The sequence below is a fragment of the Perognathus longimembris genome, chromosome 28, assembly GCF_023159225.1.
Source record: "Perognathus longimembris pacificus isolate PPM17 chromosome 28, ASM2315922v1, whole genome shotgun sequence".
In the NCBI taxonomy this organism is placed as follows: Eukaryota; Metazoa; Chordata; class Mammalia; order Rodentia; family Heteromyidae; genus Perognathus; species Perognathus longimembris.
In genome coordinates, this window is record NC_063188.1 from 36,619,175 (window position 1) to 36,630,982 (window position 11,808).

The 11,808-nt window shown below is 36.2% G+C and overlaps 1 protein-coding gene across 1 annotated transcript in view; it reads right to left on the reverse strand.

Moving 5' to 3' along the window:
- Window positions 1-3,057, reverse strand: part of Il1rapl2 (interleukin 1 receptor accessory protein like 2) — a 1,034,445-nt gene extending 1,031,388 nt beyond the window's left edge. The window contains exon 1 of the mRNA XM_048336557.1: window positions 2,952-3,057. Coding sequence (XP_048192514.1) covers window positions 2,952-3,036 — 85 coding nt within the window. The 5' untranslated portion in view covers window positions 3,037-3,057. The remainder of the gene's footprint in view (window positions 1-2,951) is intronic.
- Between the last annotated feature and the right edge of the window lie 8,751 nt (window positions 3,058-11,808).

The window sequence follows — 11,808 nt, forward strand, 5'->3', positions numbered from 1 at the left end:
GAAAGTAAACCTTTCAACAGAGTAGGCTTTGTAAATGATCTATGTAGTTGTAAACATAGAAAATGCAAAGAATAATGGGCAAGATGAGTACTCTGTAAAAGAGAGGATAGACTCTCATTTGGCTAATTTGCTACAATTCTTAAAACTAGCTGTTGTGCTAGACTCAGTCACAGATTTATCTTTGCTCTTTCCTGAGCCAGTAATGATGGTTTGGCGTCCCACTCTCAATAGGCATCACATAGAAACATTGCCTATGTTGTCATTTCTAAATATTGAACACCACCCCAAACTAGGGTGTTATTTCCAATGTATGCTCAAAATAGATTTTTAATGAACTTGTGGGGGAGTGGGGTGTATCTAGCGTGCATGAATCCCTGTACCCCATTCCTAGTACTAAGAGAAAAAGTATTTTCATCTGTTATTAAGCATTTTCCTTGTGTTTTAAGTACAGAAGGAAGTTTCATGCCTTGATTCTCTGTGGTGCATAAGGGCAGTCCTTGGCATCACTATTTACATGGAACTCAGTGAAAGGAGTCTCTGTCTACAATGAACTGCACAGAAATTATAACAGGCTTCACATTTGGCACAAAACAGTCATAGCTAGTTCATAAAGGGCACAATCATTCTTTATTTTTCAATTTGGGGGAAGGGAAATGAGGAAACAAATAGGAGCTCTGAGTTCCATTGGTAGTGGGGAGAGCACAAAGAGAAACCATACATGTTTGAACCCAGATCTCTTTAATTAGCAAAGGATCTCACAAACTTATTTGAAACCAGATGTTGTACTACAGGGTCACCAAAGCATTTTAAAATATATTTGAGAGATAATTCAACTCAAATAGAACTCTTATAACTAGAATGCAAAGAACTCTGTTTTCTACATACAATAGTAATATTAAAAGAAATGTAGAGCTAGAAAGGAGGATTTTGATGAGGTTGACTAAACAGAAGTGAGAATAAAAGAACTTTTCCAAGTACATCTATTACATCACCTATAGGCAACTTAGATGTCTTATTCATCACACACCAAATTTTATTCATAAAATTAATTTATTAACTTGATTCATTAAATAACACAAACCCCGTACAGATAAGCAAACACACACTGACCAATTAGTCTTTCTTGCCTACTTAGTGAACACCATAATCAGAAGCAAGAAAGAATTATGCTTCCAAGATGGCATTCCCAGTGCCCAGTTGTATTCCAGTATCAGAATTGCTATTGTTTAGGAGGAGAAGCCTAAGGGAAAGAAAGAACATTGACATCATTCAAATACTCCAACTTTAAGTGAGATTGTTTTGTATAATGTTTCTTTCATGTAGCTGATTGTACTTGTATGCATTAATAGATCAAAGCTAAATTCTACTAGTTCACCGCAAGTCTTAAGTAAAAAGTAGATCTCTGAATATTATATGTGGTTCAATGATAACATTCTGTGTATGTTTGTGTGCAAGCATGAGTACATGGGTGTGTTAGTCTCTCACTTCATAAATAACAAGCAAACCAAGGTAATAAGACAATACAGAGGTAACACCTGTGTTTTTTGTTGTTTTCTTTAATTTTGGTTTGCATTTTACATGAATTAAGCTATCATAACATAGATGACTAATTAAACCTCTGATTCTTTTTTTTTCACTTTTCAGGCTCTGCTACATACATTATGACATAATCACATGAGAAAAATGAGATCTGGTCCAACAGGTTACATTTGCTACTAAGGCAACCCTCCAAGTGTTTTATTTCAGCAGCAATCAATCTGAACCAAGATCAAAAGTGAAAATGTGACTTGAAAAGTAAGGAAGGAAAAGGCAGCCAGGAATGATAAAACAACTTGGAGAGATGATAGGTACAAATTTTAAACACAAATACAGCTGAGAGTCACAATTATACCAAAGTGATTTAAATACATGAGCATGTATAAGCAGAAAAACCTAATACATTGGCCCTACCTTTGCCATTCCAGAATCCTTTTAGGCTTGAGTATTACTTTCCTATTGTGTGACCTGTGACCCACTTTTGTGAAAAACTTAATAATGTATCATCCACTGAATGGCACTATTTGTTAGCTATTTCAGTTAGCAAGCATCCTTCCCTTAGAACATAAACATTAACAAACTTCAAGTCCCACCTACAATTTATTGCTTCTCAAAGTAAGCATGTGCTTTATTTCCCAGAGTTTACACTTAGTGAAAAAATTAAATATATTTATTTAATTCTCAGAAATAACTGAATTAGAAGCCAATAGAAAACTCCAGCATCATCTTTTGTTCCCATATAACAATACATTCTTCAATGTCTTAGAAAATAATTATAGACCAAAAAAATCCAATGCTTAAAATCTTATGGATAATTTTGGAATTACAGCTAGAAAAACCAAAACTGAAAGATATTCAACTGTTATTAAACAATGATTAAGTTTTGATTGAGATATTTACTGGCTACATTTAAGCTCTTAGTACAATCAAGGTTACATGACAGACCATCATGTCCTAAGAACAGACATTACTTCTTAAATTACTTCTTTTCAGGAAATTAACTAAAGCTCAGTCATATCTATTAAAAGGTTTTGTTTGAAAAGTCACACACTCAATTAGAAGGACACACACACACACACACACACACACACACACACACGAAAAGGTTTCCTATCTTGTGATTTGTAAATGTTTTCTCCCAGTAGCAGTTTATTTACTACCAAATATAAGCTACTCTAAATAGGCCTTCAACATTTCATTGTCCATACACTGGTACATTGAACTTTATCCAAATTCTGTCTATCCAACATTTTCTCAGTAGTAGGCAAAAACTCCATTTCCCTTTTTCTTCCCAATATAACTGGTATAAGTGCTTCTGGCTAAACATAGTCCTTGTTAAAGACACAGATGCCCTCAGGATGCTCACAAAAACTACAAGGCTTTGACTGAATAATGAAAAGTTGCCAGCAACTTACCTGAATTTCTCTTTGACACCATCTTCAAATTTGAACTGACTGCAGAACAGAAGACCACCAGGATCAAAAGGAATGACAGCTTCATCCTTCACTGTTCGGCAGCTGAAAAGCAAAAAAAGGAGAGGGGAGATGAAGTTTGAACCATATATCTTGGCCTCAGAAAAATAGCAGCTACAGGTTGAGCACTCTTATCTGAAAATCCAAAACCCAAAATCTTCTGAAATCCCACCAGAGCTATTCAACTGGTAAAGTCTATAAAAAATATTCTAAAATCTGAAAAACTGTCAAATAAGAAGCACTTTGTGTTCCAAGAATTTCACATAAGGGGTATTTATACTTCTAATTTATATTTCTCAAAACTCTATTTTATAAATAATAGTAATATGACATATATGTTTGGTTTTTATGCAAATGGAAGAAAAAATGGATGTTCACAGGTGTAAACATAACACTTTTCAATATCCCCACATAGAATGTAGAGTGAAATCTGAACTCTTTAGACTTTCAGGGGCCAGAAGGCAGAACTCAAGCCCATAGTGCTTTTTTTATTTTATTTCACAACATTTTTCTTCCTTGGCTATGCTCACTTCATTTGTCTGTGAATTGTACCAAAGTCATTTCCTTTTCATGGCCTTTGTACTTTCTCTACTTCCAGAGATATTTTTTCTATTTTTTACAAAGATAATGTAAAGAATCCTGCATAAAGCAGATACCCTGAAAACATTGCAGAAAGGAATAGGAGAAACACTAGGGCTTCTTGGCACAGATTGAAACTTTTTTTTTTTTTTTCCTTTCTCAAATTTTTATTATCAATCTGACGTACAGAGTGGTTACAGTATCATACGTTGGGCATTGGATACATTTCTTGTACTGTTTGTTGCCTTGTCCCTCATGCCTCCCTCCCTCCCCCCCTTTCCCTCCCCCCCCAGGTGTTCAGTTCAGATTGAAACTTTTTAATATAGGCCCAGAAACACAGAAAATCAAAGAAGGGTTGGGCAAATGAGCTTGCATCAAACTGCAGAGCTTTTGCATGGCTAATGATATAGCAATAATATAAATAGAAAGCCCTCAGACTGGGAGAAGATCTTTACTGGCCATACAACAGACAAGGGCCTCATATCTAAAATATACTTAGAGCTCAAAACATTAAGTTCCCCCCAAACAAATCCTCAAAGAAACAACTCCCCCTCAATAAATAGGCTAAAGACTTAAAGAGAGACTTCTCTGAAGAGGAAATGAGAATGGCCAGGAGACATATGAAAAAATGCTCTATCTACATCACTGGCCATAAAAGAAATGCAAATCAAAACAACATTGAGATTCCACCTCACCCCAGTAAGAATGCCCATTATCAGGAAAACTAAAACAGATGCTGGCGGGGATGTGGCCAAAACAGAATGGAACCCTACTACACTGTTGTTGGGAGTGTAAACTTGCTCAACCACTCTGGAAAGCAGTGTGGAGGTTCCTCAAAAGGCTAACCATAGAGCTTCCCTATGACCCAGTAAAGCTGCTTTAGGGCATTCACCCAAAGGATTACAAGCAAGACCACACTGCAGCTCCAGCACAACTATGTTTATCACAGTATAATTTACCACTGCTAAAATATGGAACCAACCCAGATGCCCCTCAGTAGATGAATGGATCAAGAAAATGTGGTACATACACACAATGGAATTCTGTGCTTATATTAGAAAAATGACTTTGTCCCATTCATGAAAAAAATGGAAAGACTGGGGGAGGGGGGCGGCAGAAATCATATGTGAAGTGAAAAAGATCCAAAGAAACATCAACTCTATGGTTTCACTCATGGAAACAATTAGTACTTGTCTAGGATAGTCCTAGCAGAAGAGCTCAATAGAAATGCATATATGATCACATAAGATGATGCTAAGCAAAATTAACTACAAGATTTGGAAGTAAGTGGTTTATCTTTGTGGTTGTTATTTTCAAGGTACCATATGAAATTATGCTTTTTTCTTTTGTTTTTCTTCCCCATGGTTTTACCCCTGATGTCACTGAAACTGACTTTGGTACCCTGGGTATTGTTTGTATGTACATTTGTCGAAACTAGGGAAGAAAAACACCAAAATGGAGAGACAAAGGGTAAAAGGCAAACCAGTGTAACAGCAATACTTACAAGATAATATGCTGTAAAAAAACAACTGTACAACTCAGGGGAGAGTGGAGAGGGAACCAGGGAGGGGAGAGGTGGGAGAAAAAGAAAGGAGGAGGTAACAAGTTTAATAAGAAATGTACTCATGCTGGGATGTAGCTCCGTGGTTCGATCCCCAGTACAAAAAAAAAGAAAGAAAAGACAGAAAGAAATGTACTCATTGCCTTATGTATGAAACTGTAACTCCTCTGTACATTACTTTGACAATAAATAAGTAAATTTAAAATAAAAGAATCCTACATGACTCAGCCTCGTGATCTTCTTGTATCACCTTCTTGTGGTTGTACCTACACTATCTCTGTATCTTATCTGAGTATATTGGAAACCATGTATACTGGTATTAGAACTAGGAAATTGAAAGGGAATACCAAAATCAAGAGACACAGGGTAAAAAAAGACAAACAACTACAAAAGCAATACTTGCAAAACTGTTTGGTGTAAATGAACTGAACAACCCATGGGGGAGGGAAGGGAAAGGGGGAGGGGGAGGGGGTAATGAGGGACGAGGTAACAAACAGTACAAGAAATGTATCCAATGCCTAATGTATGAAACTGTAACCTCTCTGTAATTCAGTTTGATAATGAAAACTTAAAGAAATGTACTCATTGCCTTATGTATGAAACTGTAACTCCTCTGTACATTACTTTGACAATAAATAAGTAAATTTATTTTTTTCTTTTTCCACTTTTTATTATCAAACTGATGTACAGAGAGGTTACAGTTTCATACATTAGGCTTTGGATACATTTCTTGTACTGTTTGTTACCTTGTCCCTCCTCCCCCCTCCCTCCTCCCCCTTTCCCTTTGCCCCCTGAGGTGTTCAGTTCACTTACACCAAACAGTTTTGCAAGTATTGCTTTTGTAGTTGTCTTTTTTTACCCTGTGTCTCTCAATTTTGGTATTCCCTTTCAATTTCCTACTTCTAATATCAGTATACACGGTTTCCAATATACTCAGATAAGATTACAGAGATAGTGTAGGTACAACCACTGGAAGGTGATACAAGAACATCATCAATAATAGAAGCTACAGATACACATGGGACCTTGAAAGTAGTTACAACTGTGATGTAACAATCGTTTCCATAACCTGGAGTTCATTTCACTTAGCATCATCTTATGTGTTCATAAGGGTATAGCTAATGGGCTCTTGTGATCCTCTGCTGTGACTTGCCTAAACCTGTGCTAATTATTCCCTATGAGGGAGACCATAGAGTCCATGTTTCTTTGGGTCTGGCTCACTTCACTTAGTATAATTTTTTCCAAGTCCTTCCATTTCCTTACAAATGGGGCAATGTCATTCTTTCTGATAGAGGCATAAAATTCCATGGTGTATATGTACCACATTTTCCTGATCCATTTGTCTACTGAGGGGTATCTGGGTTGGTTCCAGACGGAACTTCCTTAACAATGACCCAGAAAGGCTACAAATCAATGAAAGGTTGGACAAATGGGACTGCATCAAACTGCAGAGCTTCTGCATGGCAAAGGACATAGCTCGCAAGATAAACAGAAAGCCCACAGACTGGGAGAAGGTCTTTACCGGGCTTTCAATGGACAAAGGCCTCATCTCTAAAATATATGCAGAACTAAAAAAATTACCTTCTTCTAAAACAAAATCGCAAAGAACCAATAGCCCCCTAATCAAGTGGGCTAAAGACTTACAAAGAGACTTCTCTGATGAGGAAATGAGAATGGCCAAGAGACATATGAAAAAGTGCTCTACATCACTGGCCATAAAAGAAATGCAAATCAAAACAACATTGAGATTCCATCTCACCCCAGTAAGAATGTCATATATCAAGAAAACTAACAATAACAATTGTTGGAGGGGATGTGGCCAAAAGGGAACCCTACTTCATTGTTGGTGGGAAGGTAAACTGGTTCAGCCCCTCTGGCAAGTTGTATGGAGATTCCTCAGAAGGCTAAACATAGAACTCCCCTATGACCCAGCAGCCCCAGTTTTGGGTATCTATCCAAAAGACCACAAACTAAATCACAATAATGCCACCAGCACAACAATGTTCATCGCAGCACAATTTGTAAATAAGTAAATTTAAAATAAAAGAATCCTACATGACTCAGCCTCATGAAAAGGCCTTCCCTTACTTCCTAGTCCTAATTTCCTCATCTTCTAATTCTTGTCCTCTCTTTCTCCCTCTTTGTCTCTTTTTATTCTTCTCTGCCTTTCTCCCATCCTTCCTTCCTTCTCTTCCTTTCTTTCTCCCTCTTTGTCTCTTTTTATTCTTCTCTGCCTTTCTCCCATCCTTCCTTCATTCTCTTCCTTTCCTTCTTTTTCTACCTTTCCTTTTATTTGGATGGGCTTCACTCTGTAACCCAGGCTGGCCTAGAACTCACAATCCTCCTGCTTCAGATGGCTGAGTGCTGGGATTATAGGTTTGCACCATAATGCCTGACCGCTTTATTTATAACATTTACCAATACTTATTTATTCTGTTTATTTATATGAGAGGAAAAGATATTACACAGCTTTCACAATGATAGTGTGTAAGTGCAATGAATCTTAATCAGTGTCACCGCTTTTATCATCCTCACACATTTTGAAGCTTTTGTCCTGAGTGATGGCTTCTCAGTTTACTTCTTAGCACATAACCTACATAATGGCTTATCTGGGATCTTTCAAGAGTCAGAATGGAAGGCCACAGTGCCACATTGGGCTCATCAGAAACTCAAGGTATATAAAAACAAAGCCAGTTATGAGGATCAAAGCATAGTCATGATGAATATTGGTAGAATACAAGAACAGCCACCAGATAATATTTAATGATCTGGAATTCTAAGGATTTACTTTTTAAATAATTGGTTTGAACCAAAAGGTGCAGAATCTTACCTATATTATGAGTGACCATTTGATAGAAAGTGCTGCATGGGATTCTATTTCCCAGAACTGACCTCGGATATCCACCTGATATGCTCAACTCGGGAACAGTCCAGTGTTTGGTATGTGAAGCTAGCAGCTCAGGGAACTAATGAAGTTAACTCCTCTTCTTCATCCCCTACCAATAAACAAAGAGGTCTGGGAATGAGGAGGAGGCCACCTTTACATAAGTAAACTAGATGTTTCCTTTCCCAGGAGACCTAGTACATACGCACAGAGATACAGGACTTAACCTATTCTACTGCTTCAGGGATAAATAACTCTAAGGAAAGACAATGTGTTGGAGACAGCCTGATGACAAGAGAGCCAGAAATAATTTTCATCTATTCCCAACACACACTGCATTTCTGGTTTGAAGAGAAAAATAAATGGATTTAGTATCTAGCAGTCCAAGCTGTAGTAGATAAATAGATTATTCTTGTCGGTGGCTTTTTAACATAGGGCAAAAAGAGTGCATGTGAGAGGAAAATGATATTGCAGTACAAGCTAAAGGTCTCAGGGAAGATGTAATCAAAATTTGCCAAGGCTTTCTAATGTCCAGGGGAGATTCATAGGGAAGCCTCTCATCAGTATCCTGTTGCAGCAACTACATGTTTATATAGTCTTCATACACAGTTAAAAGGATAATTATTACCAATTAAAGAGAGGACACAAACACACTCAGACTCACAGCATCTGTCTTTTCCTTGTTGCTCTTCTTCAGATACTCCTCTCCCAAGACAACACTAAAGGAGTCACAGAAATACAAGGAGGAAGAAAGAAAACAAATAAAATCCTACCAGGAACTCTCCAAACTCCTAGACACTACAGTCAGGTGTTTCATCTATTTGAAGAAAGAGATGGTATTTGAATCAGAAAGGAGCTTGGAGTTAGTAAAGACAAAGGCTTTAAAATCTGAATGACAGTCTTCCAATATCTGAAAGCAATTTAAAATCTATAGAATCAGATTGAAATATTTATCATTACTCCTGTCTCCCAGTGGGGAAAGGAAAGTAAAATAGAGCACAGTAAGTAGCAATTAGTGGGGAAAATAATACTATTTCACATTTAAATTCACTTAATGATTCAGTTACATTTAACCCTAAGCTGTCTTTGTTTAGTACTTGTCCATTATAATGTAAGGTTCACAGAGGCAGCTACTTAGTCATACACTACTGTGTATCTTCAGCACCTAGCCTTGAGCCTGACATAGAAATGATGACTAATACATTTTGAATGAATAAAAAGAGAGAGACTCAGACAGAAAGATAGCATTATATCTAGTGTTCATAAAATATAAATGAATGAAAGCTTTCAATATTTTTTTCACATTACTCATTTGGAAAAGACCATGTTTTATCTAATAGGTGATTATCCAAACCCAAGATATGTATTAATTGTGGCCAAAATGATTTTGGAATGCCCTTTAACTCTGTTTACAGTTATTTTATGATGATCTGCCAAAAGATGAGCTGTTTTATAACTATGTTTTAGAAATATTAAGTACAGAAAATAACTGACCTAGAAACGTTCCTGATTCTTTATATAACTAACCCCACTTCATTCTTTGTGACGTAAAGTATTTAATGTCTGAATTTAGCTAGAGAAATTACTTTTGGAATTTAATACATTTGTAATCTAATTGTTTCACCCATACATTTCTCCTCTTGCGAGTTAAAAGTCAATAAGGATCTGGAAAACTGGGCACATAAACCTTCAAAAACTATTTGCCAATTTCATGTTCATAAGAGTTAATTTCAAAAACGTTTATAAGCTACAATTACTTATCATTATGACTTACTGAGCATTTTGTGTTGGTCAGAGTTTATATTAAACTGCTATGTGGCATCATATCCTCTCAATGCTCATATTAAATATGATAAATCTTGATTTGCTTTTCATGAAATTGACACTTATGACTTACATTCCCACCACTATTAAACTTTGGACTAAAGATTGTACTTTACATCTGTATACCAACAAGGCCATTTTTTTTAACCATTCATATATTATTTTGCCCTCAAGTTAGATGCCACAGGAGTCATAAAGCAAGTCTGAGATTATAAAATGTGGCTCTTTACCTTCAAGTTACTATGACTGACGAGATGTATACACACTAGAATTCTTAGTCAAATGCAAGACAATGAAGAACAACGTATATATGGTAAATGGTAAGGGAATATAAAGTAAGAAAACTGTTTTGTAGCATGCTCAATAGGTGATTCAGATTTACCATTAAAAGGGAAAATCTGTCAAACTGCCAATTCAAACAGTCAAAGAGAAAGGCCAGTGTAATCAATCTCCTGGCAGTGTTCATCTGCAGCAGCAGTCAGCCTGAAATATCATCATTGATCAAGGAATGTCTCAAGACTGTGACCACTGGGCTCCCAACATACGGTTCCACACATCTGTTTAAATACTAAAAGTGTCAGAAACAGCTCAAGTTATCCTCTGGAAATCTTTCTCTGAGATTTAAGTTTATTGCATTATAACTTTTTTCCTCTGGGTGATTTTACAACCAACTTAACTGTTGTGTGAAGAAAGTGTACAGGAGCATGTATAATACCTAAGAAGATGGCAATTGTGCTGCTATTCAATTATTTCAAAAGTACCTTTTTCCCAAAAAGAGGTTTTTTCCAACCATCATTGTAAATATGTAATGGTTCTCACTCCTAAAGTTCACATACCCTAAAGAGCTTAGTGTTTACTGAATCTCCGGGTAAGTATGCAAATATCCCCCATAGGCCACATGAGAAATTGCAAAGAAGGAAGATACTAGGACAATGGCTAATGAAGGCATTAGTATTCTTCTCCTTAGAGAATCAAATCCTGATACAAGTAGTGCCATCTTGACTGGAGTGTTTTTAAAAAATGTAATTGAGCTAAATCTTTTGATAGATAATTGTAATGATGATGTTATGCTCTGATGACTTTCAAGTAGAGTTTGCAAATTACAGTTTCAAATTTATTGCTCCCTTAAAGTGCCAGATCTATTAATTGCCTTGTTTTGTAATGTTTTCATATGAAAATTTCTAGATTACAGAAATAATAATAAGTGTAATGTATGGATATATTTGGACACAATTAATAAAACCAACTAAAATATTAGTTGTAGACTACACAATTGTATCATTCCTTATTACTTTCTTTTTATAAAAAATTGGAAATGTATGCCCCATTTGTCAGGAAATGGAAGGACTTGAAAAAAATCATACTAAGTGAAGTGAGCCAGACCCAAAGAAACATAGACTCTATGGTTTCCCTCATTGGGAATAATTAGTACATGTGTAGGATAATCATAGCAGAAGATCTCAATAGCTAAAGCATATGAACACATAAGATGATGCTAAGTGAAATGAACACCAAGTTATGGAAATAAGTGGTTTACCATTGTCATTATTTTCAATGTACCATGTGAAATTATGCCATTTGCTTTTGTCTTTCTACCCTAGGGTTTTACCCCTGATGTCACTGTTACTGATCTTGGTACCCTGGGTATTGTATGTACATTTATCAGAACTAGGGAAGGGAAGGGGAACATCAAGATGGAAAGACAAAAGATAAAAGATAAACCATTGCAACAGCAATACTTACAAAACTATATGCTGTAAACCAACTGTTTAACTCATGGGGAAGGTGGGAGAAAAATGAAGGAGGAGGTACCAAGTTGGATAAGAAATGTACTCACTGCCTTATGTATGAAACTAACTATTCTGTACATCACTGTGATAACTTTTTTAAAAAATTGGAAATGTAATAGGTTTCTAATCATTCACTAGATGGATGGATATATACAAATAGAT